The sequence below is a fragment of the Heteronotia binoei genome, chromosome 21 (genome assembly GCF_032191835.1).
Source record: "Heteronotia binoei isolate CCM8104 ecotype False Entrance Well chromosome 21, APGP_CSIRO_Hbin_v1, whole genome shotgun sequence".
In the NCBI taxonomy this organism is placed as follows: Eukaryota; Metazoa; Chordata; class Lepidosauria; order Squamata; family Gekkonidae; genus Heteronotia; species Heteronotia binoei.
Genome location: NC_083243.1, coordinates 36,815,826 through 36,841,016, shown reverse-complemented (window position 1 = coordinate 36,841,016; position 25,191 = coordinate 36,815,826). Strand labels below are relative to the sequence as shown.

At 44.7% G+C, this 25,191-nt stretch overlaps 1 protein-coding gene across 2 annotated transcripts in view; it reads left to right on the top strand.

Moving 5' to 3' along the window:
* PPP4R4 (protein phosphatase 4 regulatory subunit 4) overlaps positions 1-25,191 on the top strand; it is a 142,000-nt gene that overhangs the window by 63,558 nt on the left and 53,251 nt on the right. For both annotated transcript variants that reach the window (XM_060261119.1, XM_060261120.1), the window contains exons 4-5: positions 20,425-20,572; positions 21,393-21,466. In XM_060261119.1, coding sequence (XP_060117102.1) covers positions 20,425-20,572; positions 21,393-21,466 — 222 coding nt within the window. The remainder of the gene's footprint in view (positions 1-20,424; positions 20,573-21,392; positions 21,467-25,191) is intronic.

Sequence of the window (25,191 nt, the reverse complement as noted above, 5' to 3'; positions counted from 1 at the left end):
ATCCAAAGGTGCATTCAAGTGTGGGGAAGGACATCCACGGTATCCATGAACAGATATATTCTTTAACAGACCTTATATAGAGTCATACCATTGGTCTGTTAAGGTCAGTATTGTCTGACCAATGGTATGAATCTGTATAAGCATCTGGGCCTGTCCAGTTATTTATTCTTTTTTGGGAGGAAGTAATAATTCATATCAGTTTTTTTAAAAAAGTATTCAGTGATCTTAGAGGATGCTCATGTACTTTTAAACTATTTGCCTGTCTTCTGGAGACTGTTAGTCAATGGAAATGGAGCCTCCATGTTGATAAAAGACTTATATGAAACACTGTGACTGGATATATCTAGTAATCCAGTGAATTGCGGACCTGACAACCTTATCAACATAAGAACGTATGGCATGTAGACAACAATTGAGCATGGACATGTTTTTAGATATTTGGAAACTTTTTATAGATGCTTATCTGTAGACTTGCCACCATTGTTATATTTGTTTTTGTTTATTCATGTTTGGGAGTAAAAGTATTTTTTAAATTGTCAGTATTGTCTACTCTGAATGGCAGTGGCTATCCAGGGATTCAGGTATTTCATATCACCTGCTACTTGATCCTCCTAACTGCAGATTCTAAGGGATTGAACTTGGGTCCTTCAGTATCAGAATTAGGTGCTCTAGTGTTAGTATTCATTATTGTTTTATTTAGTTTTCTCCCTCCTTCTAAGGAACTTTTTCTTTCCTGTTTTATTCTCACGACAACAATGTAAGGTAGACAAGGCTGAGAGTGTGAAACTGGCCCCAGGTCACCCAGTGAGTGGTAAAATGGCAGGGATTTGAACTAGTTACTAGTCTGCCACTCTAATCACTGTGCCACACTGACTTTCTACCACTGAGCCGCGACACCTGTTTTTTCCATGTGAGATGGAGCTCTTGATGATGCATCTCATGCTCTTCCAGATTGTTCCCTGATACTCAGGAACAACTTTTCAGGTGGTACAAAAGGTTGCAGAAGGGAATGGGAAAATCCATTCCATGAGCAGAGATCCCAATCTCAGTTCCTTGGATCCAACCCAAGGTTTCATATGTTTGCTATTCAGGTGACATTTGTTTTGTTTGTTGCATGATCTAGGAGTAACAGTGCAGTCTGTTTCTGATGTCTGCTTCCAGTCAAGAATCTTAACCATAGATTTTTCTGTTTATGTTAAAAGAAAAAGATATGCAGACAAATTCTGACACCAAAGGGCTCATAACCTAAGTTTGAGCTATATGAGGAAAAGTTGAAGTCTTTATAATTGTAACAAGAGCACCAAATAACCTTGTTTCCTTTACCAACTCCCAAACCATCTTATTTGTGGTCCTATGTTTATTTTCCACACATCACTCATGATGCAGAAGCCATACAACTAACTACCCTTGGGTACCCAAAAGGTTTGGATTTGTGTTTCTCAAACACCAAATTGTAATGCTGTATGGCAAACACTTCTGAAACTTGAGGGGAAGCAGTATCTATTTCAAGATAGCTGCTGTTCTGTCTAAAAAGAAAAATGAAGGATTCCACTGGACAAGCACATACCTGCGGTAGCTCTGTTGTTTGCAGACAGTGGATTTCACCATATAGACTTACCTGTTGGCTCTGAACCCTAGCCTAACTTCTCCCTTTTTTTCATTGCTTTAAAATACTACATTTTTATTATTAGATCCACTGTAGGGAGTAACTCTTTAAGAAATGAATTCATCCTCCACCAATTAGATGTTAATGCACTGGGAATTGCAGAAGAGATGTTGAGAAAATAATAGCTGGAAATGCTAGACACCACATTGAAATTTCAAGGAGCCATGCACAGCTTGGTACCTGGGATATGTCAAGCCCAAATTTAGGGGCAAACCAGACAAGATGATAGGATTTCCATGTAATAGGATTCAGTGTTTTGTTTTGTTTTTCCCTTTTAAATTGCTGGTGCATGGGGTTTCAATGTTGACTGGGCCAGTAGCATGGGAAGATAAGTTTTTAAAGTTTTCCCCTGGTACTGTTTTTCTGATCTGAAATAGCCCTGTGGGGATGCTGCTTGCCTTTTGTGGATGAATGTGAAGGTTATATCAAGTCCTATGTATCACCTTAGGATTTCCCCCCTTTGCTTTCACTGTGTCATTAAGTACTGAAGTCCGAAGCAGCTATTCCAAGAGAAACATGAGTCTCTATCAGTTACAGCTTTTTATCTTGCTATGCCTCCAAAGCATACAGAAGAAGATATTGGATTTATATCCTGCCCTATACTCTGAATCTCAGTGTTTCAGAGCGGTCACAATCTCCTCTACCTCCACCCTCATCCCCCAACAGACACCCTGTGAGGTAGGTGGGACTGAGAGAGCTTTTACAGCAACTGCCCTTTCAAGGACAACTCCTGTGAAAGCTATGGCTGACCCAAGGCCATTCCAGCAGGTGCAAGTGGAGGTGTGGGGAACCACCCTGGTTCTTTAGGGTTTGTAGAATCTTTCGGGATCCAGTGCCTGGTTCTCCCAGATAAGAGTTCGCGCACTTAACCACTACACCAAACTGGCTCTCTGGTGACATATATGTTACTTTGCTTTTCCCTTTTATCATGATAGTGACTTTATGAGATGGACTGAGAGATGGTCTTCCTGGTCTTAGTTTGGTGCTATAAATGTTGCACTGTATTGGTTCCAACTGCTTGTTTCCTTTGTAATGTTAATATGGGAGCTGGCATTTGAAGGAGACAGTAAGTCAGTGGATGGGTCTTACGTAAGCTTTCCTCTGTCTCTCAGTTCTCCCTTAACTCTTCCCTGGCAGTGTTTTTATGCTTTTTCTTCAGCCAGGTGCCAAACCTGGAAAGAAGGACTGCATTCTGACATCCAGTTTAACTGAGGTTAAATAACAAATGTTTCCATCCTTCTATTAACTGGGTTCCTAGGCCAGGAGTAAATCCTGGTTAACAGTCCCATCTTGCAGGTAGTGGTGGGGAGCGAACTCCAGTAGAACTATGCCTCTGCATTTGTTCTTTGCAAGTAACTGCAGTTAGTTTTAAACTACCATTCCTTCATTGCTCTCCATGTCAGAAGGGAGGCGGAGGAGAATGAAGCCAGGCACACACCAAAGGCTGGCATGAGCTGGATTTGTGATCATTTTTATTGAATTGCAGTTGCAATGGATGACTGAATGCAGCCATAGTTAGCTGAGGGAGTAACAATATCAGGTGTATTTGCGGGGATTAAACTTCCCTCCACTTATTATTCTTCATTATCCCAGTGAGTGCAGAGTTAGGGCCATGCATTTGTCACAGTCTCATCTCCCTGGTATTCAACTCACTGCTTTTTGCCTGCTGCTGTTGTCTCAGCTTCTGAGAAATCACCAAGGCAATGGGATTTGTGGGGAAAACTTTATCCAGTTTGGGCTTCAAACTGGATCAGAACCAGAATAGCAGGCACCACTGCTAGAGAAGTTTCAATTAGTGGAATTTTCCCAGTGTAAAACCAGGAGAGAAGGCCTGTATCCTACCTCACCTGTGTGTGTGAGAAAGAGATGTCAAGTTTATCATTCCTGGCTCTGGCTTCTCCACCTCCTTTCATTCTGGGCTTCCTTCTGCAGTATAGGTGGAACTGCTGCTAGAACTTGTTTTCTTATGTAATGTTGGTGGTCTGTGAGTGCAAGTGGTTTTTCTAAAAGGATCTGTCTCTTCCCAAGGATAAGGCCTTTTAGTATTTAAAGAGCTTTATTCCACCAAACACTGAATAAGGCAGGAAGCACGCAGAGTTAGGAAGCAATTTATAAAAAAGGAAAATGTAGGTAGAGAAAATGAACATAAAAACAGGTTAGCAAGAGTTAATTTACACTCTCTTGAACACCGCCCTCCCTCCCTTGTATGAGGGATTTGCCTGCCTCTGAGGCTCAATCCCTGAGCATCCAGGGCTTGGCTGGACTGACAAAGAGTAGACCAGGTTGGGCTAGGCAAAGATTAGACCAAGGGTCCATGTCAGCACGCTTGTCTGTCTTGCATTGCAAACTGGGAGTATCCCCCTTGTTTGGACTGGTGAGCCCTGGGGAGGCTAATACCCCACTTTCCTCCCCATGGAGGTCCCAGAATGGCTTACAGTATTGTCCTCTTCTCCATTTTACCTTCACAACAACCATGCAAGGTAGGTTAGTCTGAGAGGATACGAGTGGCCCAAGGTCACCCAGCAATCTTCCATGGCAGAGAGGAGATTTGGAACAATCTCCCAGATTCTGATCTGACATTCTGACCATTACAACATCCTGGCTCTCAGGATGCTCCACTGCCCATGATGTTTTTTTCTCTCAGAGTCGCGCATTACCCTAAAAATACTTATTGAATGCATCAAAGGATCTGGTTTCCCATTCTAGCAAATGCATTGGTGCTATTTTAATATTGGAGTGACCCCCCACCCTGCCCTCCCAATCATAACAAATATCTGGTTCCTTCCTTAGTCAGATTGGAATCCTGGATATTTCTTCCTCAGTCTGATGGATAGGAAGCATTTAGGTTTTGTTTTTAATCAAAGAAATGCATCTTCTTTTAGCTTTCTGCTGTATTCCTGTCATCTACAAAAGGTTTTAATCAGCTGTTGTTAGTGCCTAGGTATGTGGCCTTCTAGTAAGGAAGCAGTGGGAGTTCTGATGATAATTTGGTCCTCTTTAATTGGTTGAGGATGTGTGTGGCATTTGCAGTCCTGCTGACTGAAGTTCGGGAACACATCAGAACATTTGTTTGTTGCTTCTTCATTGATTTAATTTTTGAATAGAGTGGCAATTTTCTAATTTCGCCTAAGGCTTCTTTAAGACTGATATTTCCAACACATTTTCCATCCGCCTCTTTCTTCCTGTGTTCCCCTGAATTATTTGATAGATTTTAAAGGTCAACCTTAATAGTGACTGAGGAGGCTTTGGGAGAAGATAAAACAAAGTGAAAAGGAGTAATAATTGTAAGTGCTTGCAAGAAGCTCTGACTATCATTGCTAATAATTTGGGCTAATCTTCTGCATGGAATAATGGCTCTGTTATTCTTATGTAGTGCAATAGTTACAAATTATGAGGTTCAGTTCTCTCTTTGAAATGGCAGTATGTGTAGGAAAACCTAGTATGCTCATAAACTGCTGCTCTTGCACATGCAATCTTTTGTGGTAAACCACAAATTCACTCTCCCTCTTTCCCTTAACTACAAAGGTCTTGCAGTGTGATGGAAAGATTCACAGGGGAGAGAGTTTCACAGTTCTTAGAAAAAGAGAGTGAAGAATTGAGCTGAAGGACCATTTCAGTACAACATTTGCTGCTACCCATAGCACCTGTGCAGGGGCATAATTCAGACTGGGACCACAGTGCAGCTGGAGAGCAGGTTTGATTTCCCCTCCTCTGGTTTCTCCAACCGAAACTATCCCCCTGGGCTATTATTAGAGCTAGATGGGGGAAAGTCAGGCATAAAAAGGATATCTTTCCCCCTCCCCAGTTCCAGAACACAATGGAGAAGTGTGTATGTTTGTTGAGTTTGATCAATTATATCTCTGGGAGAAAGGATTAAATATTTCCACCTCACACACAGAACCTGTAGTCCTGCTCTAAAGAGAAGTCATCATTCCCCATTTAAGAAGAAGAGTTGGCAGGTAGGTAGAGCTGAGAGAGCTCTGTGAGAACTTGTCTTCTGCTCTGCCCATCCCACCACCTCCTCACAGCCCAGCATGGTAAAGGCAACAATGGGGAGCTATACAGTTCTTATCTCTGCCTCCCTATGCTACCTTCCTGCTCCTTTATATAGGCACTTTGGCCTATAGCTCTGTGGTTGTGCTGACAACCCTTCTGGTATGGACTGATTCACCTCTGGTTGCCGCGGGAGTAGCTCTACAGCCCTGCTGAGACTCCCACAGATGGCATGCCACACAGTATCTTCTTAAGAGAGCCATCTTGGTGTAGTGGTTAAGAGCGACTGACTCTAATCTGGAGAACTGTGTTTGATTCCCCACTTCTCCACATGAAGCCTGCTGGGGTAACCTTGGGCCAATCACAGGTATCCCAAAGGAGAACAGTCCTAATACAGGATGACCTTTTAGGAACTGTAGGAACTGAGGTGTGAAGTGTCTTTCCCTATCTGAAGTGGCCCTCCCTGAACTGGTGTGTGAATGAAGCAAGCACACACTTTTTATTGGAGATGGGGCATGGGAGGTTTGGTGCTTAGGACTGGGGTTGTGCTTGGGCCCACAGCATCTCATGAGTGGCTCTCTAGAAAGACCTGTTCATGGGTCTCCCAGTGTCTCAGGAGGTAAGAATGCCAATATTCATGGACCACAGTCCTTCCAATTGATTGTGCATTAGACCAAAGGAAAGAGCTCTTGTTAAAAGGGCGGCCCCATGCCTTTACAGGTCTAGAAGGACATTTCATGGGAGCTGTGAGTTTAACTGCACCAATAAAACACAATTAAGATTTGCAAGACATATTTCCATTTGTTGTTCCTGTTGGTTGGTGCCAGTATCGAATGTATTGAAAAGGTCTCATTTGTCTTCCCCATATAGCATGACTCTGTGCTGTACTTTGCTTCCTGTGCTGCTTCCACAAAAATTGGAAGAGACTCTGAACTACACAAAGGAAACCATTAAATTTCATCCCAACCTCCCACCTGACTTTTTAGTGGCAGGAAGCAGAGGAAACAGTCAAGCTTTGAGACTTGGCAGTAGAGGCACCCTGGAACTATTTGGCGCTTGCCTCCGGGTTTGGCACCTGTGGCAAATGTCTTATAGTATCTAATAGGGAAGACAGCCCTTATTCTGGTTTCCTTCCTGTTGCCAGTCAGCCAGCTGGTATGTGGGAGGAGACTGGAAGGACAAGTTTAATGTGCATTGAACCAGGCACACAAACTAGAAGATTGCTTCTGCAGTCTTGGAATACAGGCAAGTACCTTCAGGCTACTTCCATATATTAACTATTCTGACAGGGTGGTTTCAGAGGTGCATGGAAGCATTCCAGAGTCTTTGAAACTGTCATATTGTACATGATCTTCATTAGCTTGTTTCTCCAGAGATGGAGGTTCTGAGTCCAATGAAGGAGTATGTGATTTTCTATTGCCAGTCTCCAGGTGGGGCCTGGAGATCTTCAGCTTTTACAGTTGATCTCCAGCTGGCAGAGATCAGCTCCCCTGGAGAAAATGACTGCTTTGAAGGGTGGCATTGTACAATGCTGAGAACTGTCCCCTCTATGGCATTGTAAAGTGCTGAGGCCCCTCCCTCCTCAAATCCCACCCTCTCCGGGATCCATCCCCAAAGTCTCCAGGTATTTTCCTACCCCTACCTGGCAACCCAAATTCTGTTACAGATTCAGTAAATGTATTCAAGAGTTAAATGCCACTTGTTTTTGTGCAGGTGAAGCTTGAGTTAAATTCTTAGCATTGCTGAATTTATTAATTTACTAGAGCCCCTCTGCCTGCTCTCTCTGCTTGCCAGTGCTGTAGCTCTCACAATAGTGTTTTAGAGGAGCTTGACCCCTGCGTGCTCTGTGGGCTAATAACGAAAGTTTGTCCTTATTTTTTTCTCTATGATGATAAGTATTTTCAGTGCTTTTTGTTGACATCCAATACTTTTTCTTGAGCATAATTTTTGGGCACTACTCCAGTGTACGATCATTTGATGCAGGCCTGCAACTTATCAATTTTAGTTATTTGTAGAATATTTGTTGGTATTCGCCAGTGAATACCTTAGTGACTGCTGCCATAGTTATTTCATTTCAAATCCTGCAATGTACAGTCTAAAGTTTCCAGTGCAGCATTGGGAGACTTGGTATGCACACCCAGTACTATGAATTTATATCCTGTAAAATTGTAGCTTTTATTGTTCCTCTAATAAAAGTGCATGTTGGTTGGTCAGCATTTGGTGTATCTAAGTTAGTTGCAGATGAAGGGAAATGTGGCACTTGCTTTTTGTTTTCTTTATGAACCATTCAGACAACTCACCTTCTTCTCCATCTGTGTAGCTGTAGCTGAGGCTTCACTTCAGCTTGCAGGGAAACTTTGATTTCAGCAGAAGTCTATGAAAACAGGTGCCTGGAAGACTTTCAGTGGTTGCTAGAAACAACTGTTGCTTAAGGTTTAACAGAGAAATAAGCACAGAGAAGTTGTACTGCCTTTGATTTGTAAAGGAGAGGATGTTCTCCACTCTTGTCTGTTAGGCTTGCCAGCTGGTCACTTCAGTGGGGAACTTTCACCAGCATACCCTGTCTCCCTTGGTTCTCAGTGGCATGGTGGGGAAAATGGGGAGGGGAGTTGTGAGACACAGTGATACCATTTATGGACGAAAAAACAGGAGGGTGAGGATTCCTAGAACGTCATGTAGTGTGGCAGTGTCACTTCCACTTTTTCAGTTTGGAATGACATAATATGATGCCATTCCTACCTGTTTCTGCTCCCCCCCCCAACCGCAATCCTTCTGCCTTTCTGGCTTCTGCTGAATAAATTACTGCTTTCATTGCAGAAGTCATGGAAGGATGTTCTGGAGACGGTGTAGGCCAAGATGTCCCTGGCTGCTGATTTTCAAACTCCTAGCTATATTTTCTGAAGAGTTATGCCCACCACAGGCAGCCAACCTTTGCTTTTATTGTAAATAGTATAGGAGTGGTTCTTGAGATAACAGGTCAGGATATTCCAATTCCTTTCATCTTGGGCAGTGCAGTTCCCAGGATCATCCTAATGCCACCAGCCAATTTTGAGACCCCTAGCTCTATTTTCTGATGAGTTATGTCTATCACAGGTGAGCATGCAAATCCTTTTACTTTTATAGATTTGGATATTTACACTCTATTTTCCTCTCCAAGGGTGATCTAAAGTGGTTTACAACAGCGTTTTTCCATCCTCCATTTTATCTTTGTAACGATAATCCTTTGAAGTAGTAGAACAAAGCAGGAGTCAAGTAGCACCTTTAAGACCAACTTTTATTCAGAATGTAAGCTTTTGTGTGCTAGAAGCTTTGTTCTGCCGCTTCAGACCTGCATGGCTGCCCACCTGGATCTACCTTTAAAGTAGGTTAGACTGACAAAGAGAGATGGGCCCAAGGTGAGCGAGCAAGCTTTCTTGATAAAATGGGGACTTGAACCTGGATCACTTACAAGAGTGTAGAGAATGTGTAAATACAAAGATGGAACATTTTCTCATAAAGCTTGTATTTGAGAAGAACTACTTTGTAAATCCTTACCATTGATCTGAATGAGAATCTCTTACACGAGCTTTAGAAATCAAGGTTACTACAGTGGGCAGTATTGACATGCAGTCAGCAGGTCATGTGGTTATTGCTGTGTTCCTTTGACAAGATAAGCAGTAAGGTTTTGTTTGAAAGCATGATGAAAATTAAAACAAAGAACCCATAATGTAAGAGCAGAACTGTTTTAATTGGGAGTTTAATCCAGAATAAGCAGTCACATGCAAATGAAAGCAAAAGGGACTCTTGTGTCACCTTTAGAGACCAACAAAATGGATTATGGCATGAGCTTTTGTGTGCTAGTGCCCATTTAATCAGATTGCAGGTCTGTAGTTGTCAGGGCTTTTTTTTTATCAGAAATGCACAGGAACACAATTCCGGTTGGCTTGGTGTCAGGTGGTGTGGCCTACTATGCAAATGAGTTCCTTTTGGGCTTTTCCCACAAAAGAGCCCTATGCACAACAGTGGTAATATCAGTGGGTGTGGCCTAATATGCAAATGATTCCTGCTGGGATTTTTCTACTGAAAAAGCTCTGGTAGTTGTCAAATTATACATCAATGTAGGAGAAGAAAGAAAATGGATGCAGGTAGCCTGAAAGTAGCTACTTAGACTTTGTAGCTGAGCAAGACCTACACTGAAGTCCTGCTGTACTTTGGGGAAGTACCCTGGCTGGGTGCTTTGTATGCAGAAGTTGTGTTAATAATGCACCTCACACTTGTGAGGGTACAGAGGTGGCCAGTTGTCTGCAGCTTGTCTGAACCACATCCTCTGCCTAAATTCTGATAAAAGTGAGGTGCACAGATTTACTACCCAAGTCATTCTACCATCTGGAGCCCACAGGACATGATGCTTCTGCTGGCGAGAGCCACCTGTAGCAGTAGCAGCAAGGCTTTTGGGTCACTCCACAGCTATGACTTCGTACTCAGGAGGTACAAGCGGGTGTAAGCTGCTCCACCCATATTTATATTGGGTCCCAGATAGAAAGTAAAGTGGGGTATAAATAAAAAGAAGCATACAAATACACACCTGCTGAATTGGGCTCTTCTTCTTGAAGCCTCGAGCTGCATTAAATAGGTGCCACAAAATGGCTCTGTGTAATGCCATTTCTGCACAGGTTATCTGCCCTGAGCTCAATGCTTTTTGAAAGCCTTCCCCCCGCCCCCCTGCTTCCCCGTCAGCATAGGGTTGTCAAGTCTAACTTAGAAAATACCTGGGGACTTTGGGGGTATGGCTGGGAGGCTTTCCCATTCCCTAATATAAAGAAATAAAAATTCAGCAGCACAGTTCTCATTCCCCAATAGCTGGCTGCTCTCTTTCTAGCGTTGCCAATCCCCAGGTGGGGGCAGGGGATCCCCCGGTTTGGAGGCCCTCCCCCCGCTTCAGGGTCATCAAAGCGGGGGGAGGGGAGGGAAATGTCTGCTGGGAACTCTATTATTCCCTATGGAGATTTATTCCCATAGAAAATAATGGAGAATTGATCTGCGGGTATCTGGGGCTCTGGGGGGGCTGTTTTGTGAGGTAGAGGCACCAAAATTTCAGTACAGCATCTAGTGCCTCTCCCCAAAATATCCCCCAAGTTTAAAAATGATTGGACCACGGGGTCCAATTCTATGAGCCCCAAAAGAAGGTGCCCTTATCCTTCATTATTTCCTATGGAAGGAAGGAATTGAAAAGGTGTGCCGTCCCTTTAAATGTGATGGCCAGAACTCCCTTTGGAGTTCAATTATGCTTGTCACAGCCTTGACCTTGGCTCCACTCCTAATGTCTCCTGGCTCCACCCCCAAAGTCCCCAGATATTTCTTAAATTGGATTTGGCAACCCTATCTCTTTCTCTCTCTCTCATACACACACACTCATTCACTAGGGTTGTCCAATCCCCTTACCTTTCCAGTGGAGGCATTTGGAGGATGTTCCAGGAGGTGGGTGGGGATGCAAATGGAGTTTTGGAGCACTTCTGGTAAAAGCAGAAATAGCCCAAACAGGAAATGGTTGGCAGCCATTTGAGTGGTATTTAGGGGGGTGAAAATGGACCACTCAAATGGCTGCCAGCCATTTCATGGCCAGTTTTGCTCCTCCTGCCTCCCAATAGGGGGGAGGAGCAAAAATGATCCCTGAAAAGGGATAGCTGTTAGCCTAAATTGGCTGCAAGCCTGCTCAGCGATCAGAATCACTGATGGTTTGCAACCATTTGAGTGGTCCTTTTTGTTTCCCCAGGGGAAGCAAAAGGGATCACTCAAGTTACTAGCAGCCATTTGAGTGGTCTTTTGTGCTTCCCCACTCAAATGGCTGCTCTGGGGCAGCACGTCCGTTTTTTTGAGCCACTTCCAGTTTTAACAGAAATGGCCGAAAAAGTTATTTTGGGGTGGGATTTCCCCCGCTGGCGGGGGAGCCTTCCCCAAATTGGGGAATCCCCTGCTGGGATCAGGGGATTGGGATCCCTATGTCAGCATAGGCTTCCCAATCCCCAGGTCCCAGCGGGGGATCCCCTGGTTTTAAAGGCTTCCCCCCTCCCCCAGCCAGCTGGCCGGTGGGGGAAGCTCCACCCCCACAGCCATTATGCACCTCCAGGAACGATTCCCATAGGGAATGATGGGGAATTGATCCGCGGGTGTCAGGGGCTCTGGGAAGGCTGTTTTTTGAGGTAGAGGTGCCAATTTTTTTGTATAGCATCTAGTGCCTCTCCCCAAAATACCTCCCAAGTTTCAAAAGGATTGGACTAGGGGGTCCAATTCTATGAGCCCCTCCAAAAGGTGCCACTATCCTTCATTATTTTCTATGGAAGGAAGGCATTCTAAAAGCAACAGAGAAGCCATAAAATCCAATTCCGGTGTGGGAGCCTCCTAATTCTCTGGAATGAGGATGAGTGTGGGCTTGCTCTCAGATTGTAATACTAAGAGTCACATTTCCTAGTGTGCTGCAAAAAATACTTAGCTTTCTTTTGGATCTGAAATAGTGCACCAATGAAAAGAGGACTTGGGAAATTTAGTCCAAAGTGTAGACTCTGCCCTGAAGTTTCAGTGAAACGTGACTCTTTTTTTTTTTTAAACCTCATACATATTGGCCACAATTCCAAGGCTACCAGTGTGTTTTATTGGGGAATGAAAATAGAGCAGAGCTAAGCTTGCAGAATGCCTGTAAATCCCATCCGTTTGCCTTTTGAAAGTGCAAAACTATCATAGCTGCAGCTTATTTCCACTGCTTGGAGATAGAGTTGCTTTTTTGCCTTTGGTTTTGTTTATATAACATCTTTTAAAAAGCAAACAGAAATGGTGTTTTTTCTCTTTCTAGGTTTTGTAGTATTTTAACTCCCAAGGGCTATCCATAGTACTTCAGACATCACGTTAATGCATTTGCAAAGTTGTAGGAAGTCTGGATCTTTAAAAGTGCAAAGTTCGAAGAAAACAAACTCAGTGGCTGATTTGCTAAATAGGGTCTTGGTATTCCTCAGTTTAGCCACTGAGGCTTGCAGAGTGTGGAATTCATGGAAATGAGCCCAAAAGAAAAGGGGGTAGGGACATATCTCTACCTTAATTGGAGATGAGGAGATTAATGTAGCTGTTCCACATACAGCTCCCAGTTTCCATTTCCCAGTACCTTTTCTAAGCTATCAGTCTCTCATTGCCTCTTTCACTAGCCAAGTCAGGCATGTAAAGCAGCATTAAGGGATTTAAAAATTGATTTTGAAAAAGAAAATCAGTGTTGGGGGCTGGGGCAGGAGAGGAAGGATGATGATGATGGTGGTGATGATGACTTGATTAATTGCCCCATCCCTGGTTTATGTCAGGCTCTGGGCGATGTACAACATATACAAGGCTGGCACATCCCAGTAGGCCAGGTAGATGGCTGTCTAGGACACTACCTAGCCTCAGGGACAGCCAGTGGGCACCCCTCCTCTCCCTGTGCATGCCCCATCGCCCCTGGTCCCCAGCCCCAGTGCTAGGGGTTCTGTTGTAGCAACCCCCCCGGAAGCTCCTTCTGTGGAGCTCATCGCATGTGTGGCACAATGACGTCGCTGAAAGTGACATCATTGTGAGGCTGGGCGAGTGGGAGATGAGGGAGCAACAGGTGGCGCACAAGAGTGCTGTCGTGCCACCACTTTTCCCTGCAGTATGCTCTTCAGAGGCTTCCTTGGAGGTCTCTGAAGAGCGCACTGTTTTAGCAGTGTCCAGCCGCTTTTGGGTTGTAAACGGCTGAGTGGTGCCTTCCCATTGCACTGATGAGTGCAATGGAAAGGCACCCCACAGCCGCTTTCAACCCGAAAGCGTCTGGGCACCGCTAAAACAGTGCGGAGACTTTCAAGGAAGCCTCCAAAGAGCGTACTGCACTGCGTAGCTCTCCTCTGATCCTGCTTTCAAGGCAGGTTTGGAGGAGCATTCTACATGGGCAAGGAGGAGTAAGGGGGCACCTGGTGGTGCTCCCAAGGCAGGGTAGTACCCTAGTCAGCTGCCTACCCCACCTACTCTCACCCACTGGCCCGGCTGGTGCCCCTTCCCCACCACCACCATGCTTACCCTTGCTGCCCAGTTCTCTGCCACTCTCTTCTGTCCTGTTGCCTACCTGCGGGTACGTGGGTACAGGTGCACTCAGAGGCACTTGGAGCCAGGCTTCAAGCACCTCTAAGCACATGCACCACCCCACCGCCCCCACTCAGCCTTCTCCGGTCTGTGCTTCAGGTGGAAGCACAGACCTGGGGAGGCTAAGTGGGGGCGGTGCAATTGTGGATGTGCTTGGAGGCACTCAGTGCCACGCTGCCTGCTGCTGCCATGCTTGTGTTCAGTGCCACAGGTGTAGTGATGGGGGAGATGTGGGCCTAGGGCACCAGAAACCCTGGCACCGGCCCTGAACATATATCATAAAACAATATACAAGTTAAAAACCAACACAACAATTTAAGTTTAAAAATATGAAGATCCAGATGGTACCCCATGGGTTTTCCTCTACATTCAGGACTACCTGACCATCATACTGAAGGGGGGGAAGAAAAAGCATCTGGGTGGGGGGAGAGTGGAAAAAGGAAGGTGCCAGCTGAATAACAAACCATTGCTGTCCTCAGCCAAAAGCCAGGTGGAACATCTCTGCCTTACAGGCCCTTTGAAATTGCATAAAGTCCCACAGGGCCCTGATGTCATCTGGCAGAGAGTTCCACCAGGCCAGGGCCAGGACCAAGAAGGCCCTGGTCATGGTTGAGGACAGCCGGACTTCCCCAGGGCCAGGGATCACCAGAGAGTTGTTACCAGTGGAGTGCAAAGCTCTCCCAGGGACATGAGGAATTACAGATGGGCAAACGACTAGATCCAAACAGTTAGCAGTTGCCAAGCCATCCTGAATGGTATGGCAAAGGCAAAGGTCTCGACAGGAACATCTGGAAAAGGAACTGGTAACATTCCCCTAACCTTAGGATCTGCTGGTCTCACTACAAAAAGCTCACTGATCCGCTACAGAAAACTTTGGAGATACATCTTTATGTAGTCTTCTGGGACTCTCCTTCTGGGCAGGGTCTGATAAGAGGGATTATGGCCACTTTGAGCCATGAGGAAAGGATGGGGTAAATACTAAATAAAACCTCTTCTTCCTACCCCCCTCAGCGTTCTGAGTGTCACTTTCAATTTGTTTTCCAATCAGAAAGTACCACGTACTTGTTTTATGACACGAATGTTAGTGGAAATCAAAGGCAAAGCCTTTGTATGCATCTTTCCATGACAACCAGGAAAAGCATGAATTGTAAAATAGAATGCAGCTCATGGATAAGATGCTAAAATGTATGAAAGCATGTGGGCACTATGATGACTATATCCAATCCTATCTTCTTAGAGATGAATAATTGTTTTATATCCATATATTCATATGTGTAATCCTGGGTTGACATTTCCCTATTCAGCTGTCATGGCTTTTCATCTTGCATGGAGGGAATGACAAACACACATTTTGCTCATACAACAGCTGTCAGCAAAATCCATAGGCCATGTTGATTCATAGAATCATCAAGTTGGAAGGAACTTCCAGGGTCATCTAGTCCAACCCCCTGCATAATGCAGGAAATTCACAAATACCTCCTCTCACACCCCAGTTACCCCTGCTCCATGACCAGAAGAATGCAAAAGAAAAAGATGCATCATTTTAATTTTGTTGAGTCAAGTTCCTCCCAGGCACTGGTCTGTCTAAATATCAGTTATCAAGGGAGGTTGAGATGCAGAACCTTTTTGATTTTACGTGATAGCTATTGTGTGCATTTGAAGGAGACTACCAGATACATTGTCAGCTTTCTTTCTGACAATATTGTAAAAAAAAAAAAATGCTTGCTTTAAACTTTCAGTTACTGTCAGGTTAAGCATTTGAGTAGATTCTCTTTACTGTCTACAAAGCAAGCTGGGTGTGTCACGTTCTCAGGGTGCAGGCAGGCAGAAGTCCAAAGCCAGTCCAAGGTCAACGTCCAGGAAGTCAAGTAGGAGCCAAGTTACCAATCCAGAATCACAAACTGGAATTAAAGTCAGTGTCCAAAAGCCAAGAGGACAGGGTGCCAAGGAAATCAACCAGGTCAGGATCAGGAATCAGGAAGGTGCGTGGATGCAAGCCAGAGAATAGAGTTGTTGCTTCCACAAGGTTACCAGGTCCTGAGTGGGAGCTATATGGGAGTCTCAATCAGTCTGCTCCCTGGGTGGCAGTGACTCTGCTAGAACTCAGGGCTGAGAGATCTGAAATCTCAGCGTGCCCCATGTCTTCGCTCTGAAAGTTCTTTCCGGAGTCTGCTTCGAACTCTTGATATGGGAGGAGGAGAGCTCGGAGGAGATTGATTGTCAACAGCTGACACTGGTGCCTGGAGAGTGATTGATGGGCCAGCTGCTGTTTGTTCAGCTGAGGAACTGGCTGGCAACTCTTCCAGATCTGTTAACCCTTCCAGCTCCTCCTCGTCAGGACTCATGACAGGGTGCCTCAATAAAACTAGATCTGGTTATAAAAATGATTGTCTTTGGCTATAAATGCTTTTTCTGTATCGATACTATAGAGAGGAATGTTGGCAAACTGTAATTTTAGAACTGTTATGGAGGTCTATAGTACATTTATATTTTAACTCTGACATAATACATATGTTGAAATGAGTTTTGCTTAAAATTATAGTCACAGATTCATACTGTGCTAGGGTTGCCAGGTCTTACCTGGCTGCTGGTGGGGGAATTTTTCTGTGTGCGTGCAGTGTGAGGATGTCGTCTGGAAGTGACATCATTGTGCTGGGCATATTATGCAGGGGACGCTCTAGCATTTGAGTAAGAACCCTATGGTACCATAGAATTTTTTTACCCAAATGCTAGAGCATCCCCACATGACATGCCCAGGGCAATGATGTCACTTCCAGATGATGTCATTGTGCCAGACATGTCGGGTGATGATGGAGCTTTACAGGAGTGGGGTTCTCCCCCCCTCACTGGCCATCTCCAGGTTAGAGGCCCCGAAATTGGGGGAACCCCTGCCAGCGGCAGGAAAATGAGAACCCTATCTGTACATAGGGAAAGATAATACATTTGCAAGGGTAACAAAATAAGTAATGCTGCAGTTAATAGTAAGTACACAATACTGTAGTTCATTTCAATCTTAGTTGTATTGATTTTTAATGCACTCTAATATGTGTCAGTTCTCTAGTGACTAGCCTGGGAAACCCTAAAGCATGATGTGGTGTAGTGGTTAGAGGGCTGAATTGGACTGGGAAGATGTGAGTTCAGATTCCTACTCATCATGAAACCTCTTGGGTAAATGTGGGCCAGTCACTCTTGTTCATCTTAATCTCCCAGTATTATTATGAGGATAGAATGGAGGACAGGAAAGAATTCTATATATGATGTTCTGAGCTCCCTGGAAGAAGGGTTTTATTTATTTATTTATTTATTGGGGGTGGGGGTGGGATGGAATTGGACAAAAATGTGATGACAGACTGATGTGTTGTAGAGCCCTTGGGCATGTTCCAGAGCTTATCACCATGCAAAGACACATTGCTCCTCACCCACAGAATCCCTATTAATGGATTATTGGTGGGGGGAATCACCATACTGTCAGGAAGCAGCATAGGCAGTGCAACATTGCCTCCAGCCATTTTTCCCACAAGGCGTTAGAGGCAGCCATTAATTTATATTGCAGAAAATAAAAGTGTGTGAACTGAAGGCCACCATTTCAGAAAAGCCATCGCTCCAGATTAATCCAGTGTTTGTGAAGAGGAGATGGTTTTGTCCCCCCTGCCCCACTATGTCCCAGAGTACACTTTATTTACTTCATCCCATAGGATTTTCTACGAGTCACTGAGAAATGAGTCAGGCAATACCTGCATAACCTCCAGCCTTTCCCCCCCCCTTTTTTTAAAGTGAGAATTTTAAACTTTACTTACTTTACTTTACTTTATTCGATTTATATCCCGCCCTACCCCACCGAGGTGGGCTCAGGGCGGCTTACAACAATAAAAGCTAACAAAGGTCGATTTAAATACAATTAAAATTATACAATAAAATACATAAAAGCCTAAAAATACATAAAACTCACATCGATATACACTATGCTACTATTCCTTAAATCAGTCCTTCAAATTTCCAATATTCAGTAATCTGATGTTTAAGATTTAATATTCAGGCATTCTGCTCACAGTTAATTATATGCCAACCGGAAGAGGGTTGTTTTACAGGCCCTGCGGAACTGTTCAAGGTTCCGCAGGGCCCTCACCTCCTCCGGGAGCTGATTCCACCAACAGGAGTGCATTGGCTTGGGCTTCTAAAAGTGTGACAGATGTTGCAACTGGTGTTCCCTCTAAGCTGAGTTAGCGTGAGCTAGCTCACTGATTTTTAGCCTCCAGCTAACACATTTTTGCCTTAGCTCAGGAAAAATGGCCCCAGAACACAATTTATTTCTTTATTTTTTATTTTATTTTATTTTATTTATATCCCGCCCTACCCCACCGAAGCAGGCTCAGGGCGGCTTACAACACAAGGATTCTAACATAAAATTTAAATTTTAAATATAATAAGAATATACATAATTAGAAAATTAAAACATTAAAAACATTAAAACAGTGCATCAGTCCAACAGCATACAATCTATACACTTCCTTCAACATTTTGATAGTTTGGTGGTTTGATGCCGGTCAGTTATAGGCCAACCGGAAGAGGACTGTCTTACAGGCCCTGCGGAATTGTCCAATATCCCGCAGGGCCCTGACCTCTTCCGGTAACTGGTTCCACCAGCAAGGGGCTGTTATTGAGAAGGCCCTGTCCCTGGTTGACTTCAACCGGGCCTCCTTTGGCCCGGGGATTGCGAGCAGATTTTGGGAGCCAGATCGCAGTACTCTCTGGGGAACATATGGGAAAAGACGGTCCCTAAAATAGGCAGGTCCTAGACCATATAGGGCTTTAAAGGTGATAACCAGCACCTTGTACCGGACTCGGTATATTATTGGCAGCCAGTGCAGTCCCCGAAGGCCCGGCTGAATGTGCTCCCGTCTAGGGAGTCCTAATAGCAGCCGGGCGGCGGTGTTCTGCACTAGCTGCAACTTCCGGGGTCGGCACAGGGGCAGCCCCATGTAGAGGGCATTACAGTAATCCAACCTTGAGGTGACGGTTGCATGGATCACTGTTGCTAGATCGTCCCGCTCCAGGAAGGGAGCCAACTGCCTCGCCCGCCTAAGATGAAAAAAAGCGGACTTAGCAGTGGCTGCTACCTGGGCCTCCATAGATAAGGCAGGCTCAAGTAGTACCCCCAAGCTCTTGACCCTGTGCGCCATTGTCAGTGGCACACCGTCAAGGGCTGGAAGGGGAATTTCTCCCTCCCAGACCACGGCGACCCAAGCAAAGGACCTCTGTCTTCGCTGGATTGAGTTTCAGCCTACTCAGCCTGAGCCATCTAGCCACGGCTTGTAATGCCCGGTCCAGATTTTCTGGGACAGAATCAGGCCATCCGTCCATGAGTAGATAGAGCTGGGTGTCATCAGCGTACTGGTGACAGCCCAGCCCATGCCTCCGGGCAATCTGGGCAAGGGGGCACATGTAGATATTAAATAACATTGGGGAAAGAACTGCCCCCTGAGGCACCCCACAATCCAGCATGTGCCTCTGGGACAGCTCACCCCCAACTGCCACCCTTTGTCCCCGACCATCAAGGAACGAGGAAAGCCACTGTAAGGCCAACCCCTGAATCCCCACGTCGGCGAGACGGCAAGTCAGCAGCCAGTGGTCGACCGTATCGAACGCTGCCGATAGGTCCAACAACACCAGCACCGCCGAGCCGCCTAGATCCAGATGCCGCTGGAGGTCATCCATCAGAGCGACCAGCACCGTCTCCGTCCCATGGCCCGGATGGAAACCGGACTGATGGGGGTCCGGTAGCTCACAAATTTAATGCCAATAGCTCATAACTTTAATACCAGTAGCTCACAAAGTAGAATTTTTGCTCACAAGACTCTGCAGCTTAGAGGGAACATTGACAACCTGGCAATTTTGTGTATAAATAATGAGATGTACTAAAAGAGTATGGGTCTAGATTTAGATCTAGGAGGGCTTGAATCCTACCTAGTTTTTCACTGGCAATTTTTGCTGATTCCCCCTTCTGCATGAGGCCCCCCCATATTCTGGAGGGAGGGTTTCCCTGTCCTAGGAGTAGCAATTCAGAGTGTGTGAAGGAGGGACTGGCCAAAATTCCCACTACTCCTTGCCCCTGTGGAAATCAAGGCAGGATCTGAGCCAGTTAGCCAGCTAACCTGTGACTTTTATGAATGGGCAGAGCTTATGTGTATGTTTTATCATCTGTTTTACCACAAGGCCACTTAAATTCTCAGCTTTTCTGATGGGTTTCACTGCTTTGACAACAAGAGTGATGTCTTGCCAGTCATTTTGAAGTTCAAGATAGCACCTGTAACAGGCAACAAAATCCAGTATAGCCAAATGTGCATTCTGCATGCCTGTGGCCCAATCCAAAATGGTTGTGCTGTTGAATTCTATTTGATAACATATTTGCAGAAAAACCTCTGGGCATATTTTTGGCAAGAAACTCCTCAGGCAGTCTATGGGCGACAGAGTGGGATATGGCACCATTTTCAGGTGTTGCCTTCCTTATTCTTCTTCCTTACCATGCAGTTTATCTCTCTCATGGGTGATTTTTGGACTGGGCATACCCTTACCTTCTGTAATGGTTGATGAATTTTCCTTTGGTACCTTGTGAATCTCATTCTTTTGCTTAAATCTTCTTTCTGATTACACAGGAGGTCCTGCCTGTTGCAGGGGTGGAAATGCAGTTAACAGCTGCTGTTTCATTTTTGACTATTCTACAAGAGGAGTCAATATCCATCCATACTTACACCCACTCCCTCCTACACATCATTCTACAGAATCTGGAGCACAGAGATGCAGGTCAGGGGCATGACAAGCTGCTGATTTCTTAGCTTGCTATGCTTTTTTGTTTGCTCAGTGACATACTATTTAAAGCAGTGCATGCACCGAAAAAAAAATAATAAACCTGTGCTACAGTGTGAGCTTGCCAGCTGACTGTGCTTTATTAAACATGTGGTATGCAGTATTGCTGTTGATTAGCTGTAATTTCCTTTCATCTTCATTTAAATACATTAAAATGTGAAGGGCCATAGCTCACACTTGCTATCTGTACTTCCACTTAGTCCACTATTATTTGGGTTGAGGTCCAGAGACAAATGGATCGAATTCAGAGCGGATCTCATGCCATGGTTGTGGAACTGCCAGCTGCCCTGATTTTGTTGGAATAGCACAAAAGAAAAAAAAACATGATGCCCTAGATCAAGAGGCAGCCTGGCAAAGACAGGGAGCTGTCCCAAATTGAACAATTATAGAGAACATCATTTGTCTGGGGGATTTACTGAAGGAGGGGAGGGCAGGAAGTTCCAAAATAATCAGTCAAAAAGTGTATTATTTAAGCAATGCTGTTGTGCTAGATAAATGAACCTAATGTGAGCTACATGGACTAGAGGGGACTCATACAAAGAATTGGGGCAATCAGGAGATTTAGATAGTAGTCTGCTAAAATTACCATTAAAGCTCCTGAACTCTGACCAACCCTTTTTCAGTCAAAACATGCAATGTGTGAATCTTTTAAAAAGCATTGCAGTTTTGTCATTTAAGAATTGTGAAGTGAGGCTGTAACTGAAAGGAACCTGTGATATAACATGCACATGCAAATACGTGTTTATTTGCTTTGTAGGTGTCAGTAATGCGTGGCTGGAAACTCTTCTTGCTGCAATAGAAGCTTTACCAAAAGAAACCATCAGACACGAGGTAATATTTTTCTCTCTTGACAGGCGCAATCCATCTGCATTCACAGGCGGGGATGGATCATGCTTTATAGTTTTCTGAACATTTGTTCCACATGTTGTCACTTAAACAGGGAGGGCCTACAATCTACTGTAAATGAAAAGAAAACCACTGGTAAAAGCCTACCTCTGTAGGTGTTGCTGCTGTTCTAATGTTTTTCTTGTACATTTCAGTCCAATAAAGAAAAGTGCTTTATATATTCATAAATAGATATTCGTGTTCTTATGCCAATAAAGGGGTGTGTGTGTGTATGCATTAATATGTTGTCCTAGCAGAGTTTTGATGTCATCAGTAGAAACAGTAACTGATAAAAATGCAACATTTGCAAGCAACAGATTTTCAAATATTGGTTTTCAATAAAAGCTGAGGTTCTTTTGACTTTGGCTGTAGTGCTTTGTTATTTTGAAATAATGAATGTGATGGCTGCAAAATGCACCTACTGGGCTTTAGAGTAGAGATCAGTACAGTTTAGTGGCAAAAGGTGATCTGAGAGCTAAGAAGTCCCTTCTTCAAATTTCATCTCAGCCATGAACTCACAGGCTTTCCCTAGGCAAACCGCTGGTTGTCACCTTCATCATTCATTTTAAGTACTGTTATGGCTGAATTCACATGTCACCCTTCTGCTGAGGGGATGCCTCATTAATGGAGCAAATAGGGGAAGCTGTTTTTAAAAGATACCAAAAGAAGAAAAGAAAAAGACCCGTAAAAGTTAACCGTAGCTATTGAGGAAGACCGGTTGATATAAATGTCCTGTGTAGATGTGGCAGTGGTCTCCCTGTGCCTGTCTCTGCTCCTTACAAAAGCTATTGAGGAAGAATCAGCATGAATTCTGTAAGGGAAGAGCTTTTCTCACTAACTTGTATTCTTGGGGTTTTTTTTGGGGGGGGCACAGTGACAGGGCTTCTAGCCCCACTGGTGGACTGCTTGATGACACTTGGGTTTTTTGGCCACTGTGTGACACAGAGTGTTGGACTGGATGGGCCATTGGCCTGATCCAACATGGCTTCTCTTACGTTTTTATGTTGTTAACTTTTTAGAGTTCTTTGAACAAACATGTAGACAAGAATGACTCAGTAGATGTTGTTCCATAGCATGTTTTGTAAAAGTTCCTCATCAAAGGCTCCTAAGTCAACTCAGCAGTCATGGGATAAGAGGAAAAGTCCTTTTATAGATTAAAAACTGTTAATTGACAGGAAACCAAGAGTGAGGATAAACAGGCAGTATTCACAGTGGAAGGCAATAACCAATGCTCAATATTAAATCTGGTACTTTTTAACTTCTTCATTAATGAAGCCTGCTCCGGCGGGGAGGGCGGGATACAAATAAAATTTTGTTGTTGTTGTTGTTGTTGTTGATTTGGACCTGGGAGTAAGCAGCAAAGTGGCTAAGTCTGTGAATGACACTTAGTTGGTCAGGGCAGTGAAAACCAAGGAGCACTGTGAGGAGCTCCAGAGGGATCTGCTGAAGCAGGCCCAGTGGGCATCAGCTGACCAGGAGAGATCTTGGAACCGTGGTGGATAACTTATTGAAGATGTTGACAGTATGCAGCTGCAATAAAAAAGGCAAATTCTATGCTGGGGATTATGTTGGTGCATCTTCCCTATGAGAAAAGTCTGAAGAGTCTGGGACTTTTCAGTTTAGAAAAGAGTCGATTGGGGAGGGGGAATGATAGAGATTTATAAAAATAAGCATGAGATGGAGAGAGTTGACAAAGACAATTTTTTCTCCCTCTCCCAAAGTACTAGAAGTTGAGGGCATCCAATGAAGCTGATGGGTGTTAGGTTCAGGATGGACAAAAGGAAATACTGTTTTACACAAGGAGTGATTAAAATGTGGAATTCACTGCTAAAGGATGTAGTGATGGCCACATGAATAAACAACTTTAAAAGGGGATTAGATAGATTCATGGAGGATAAGTCTATCAATGGCTACTTGCCATGGTGACTGAGGGGAACTTACACATTCAGAGGCCCTAATAATGTAAATCCCAGAGCCAGGAGGCAACATCAGGGGAAGGTCTCGGCCTCTGTGCCCTATTGTTTGCTGTCCAGAGGAACTGGTTCGCCATTGTGTAAGACTGTATGCTGGACTAGATGGACTATTGGACTGATCCAGCAGGGCGATTCTTATATTCTTATTATTAGGAAGGGGATTGAAAGCAAATCAGCCAGTATCATAATGCCCCTGTGTAAATCTGTGGTGCAGCCTTATTTGGAATGCTGTACAGTTCTGGTCACTGTACCCAAAAAAAGATATTATAGCTTTGGAAACAGTGCAGAAATGGGCAACTAAAGTGATTAGGGGGATGGAACACGATCCCTATGAAGAAAGGTTAAAGAGGTCAGGGCTTTTTAGCTTGGAGAAATGACAGTTGAGAGGTGACCTCATAGAGGTTTACAGAATTATGCATACGATAGAGAAGATAGAGGAAGGAAGACCTGGCTGTAGTGGTGACCTGGGCCTCCATAGAAAGTGAGGCATCCAGGATTTATTTATTTATTTGGTCCATTTATATTCCACCCTTTCCCAGATGGGCTCAGAGCGGATCACATACAAATAAAAACCAGTCATATACAATAAAACCAATAAATATAATTAAAACAACAACATTATATCAGCATTAAATAACTAAGGTGGGCAGCACATAGTGCAAATTTAGGTCTAATCATTTCAGTGGCCCAGATGTAGTGGTTCAGATGATAGATCACTGGGGAAGGGTAGCCAGTGGTATAGGCAATAGAGCAAAGGACGCCCGCTTTCCTCAATGAAATGCCTGGCGGAACAGCTCTGTCTTACAGGCCCTACAGAAAGCTAACAGATCCGGTAGGGCCCGTATCTCCACCGGGTGCTGATTCCACCAGGTTGGGGCCGGGGCCGAGAAGACCCTGGCCCTAGTCGAGGCAAGTCAGATGTCCTTGGGGCCGGGGATAACCAAAAGATGTTTGTTGGCTGATCGCAGGGCCCTTCGGGATTCATATGGGGAGAGGTGGTCCCGCAGGTATGTCAGTCCCAGGCCATGTAAGGCTTTGAATGTCAATACTAAACCCTGAAGCGGATCCGGTACTTAACTGGTAACCAATGCAATGCGTGCAGCATCGGTCGACTGCTTGCTCGTATAGGCAATCCAGTTAGGAGCCGCGTTGCTGTATTTTGCACCAGTTGAAGTTTCTGGATCAATCTCAAGGGTGAGCCTGTGTAGAGCGAGTTACAGTAATCCAACCTGGAAGTGACCATTGCATGGATCACTGTAGCTAGGTCCTGGGATGTCAGATAGGGCATCAGCTGTTTGGCCTGTCGCAGATTGTGAAAGGCAGATCACGCAACTGTTGTGACCTGGGTCTCCATAGAAAGGGAGTCATCCAGTATCACCCCCAGACTCCTCACCCTCTGAGCTGGCACCATCTAGGGTGGGTAGTCAGATGCCCGATCCTGACCACCACCACCCCCAACCCAGGTACAGGACCTCCGTCTTAGTTGGATTTAGCTTCAGCTGGCTTAACTGCAACCAACCTGCCACGGCTTCTAAAGCCATGGCAGGTTACCTCTAAGCTCTTAAACCTTGGTGCAGGCACTAGCAGCACCCTCTCAAGGGTCAGAAGCCTGGTTCCTGAACCTCCCTGCCCCAGTTCAGGCACTGAACCTCCATCTTCGATGGGTTCAATTTCAACCAATTCTGTCATAACCACCCA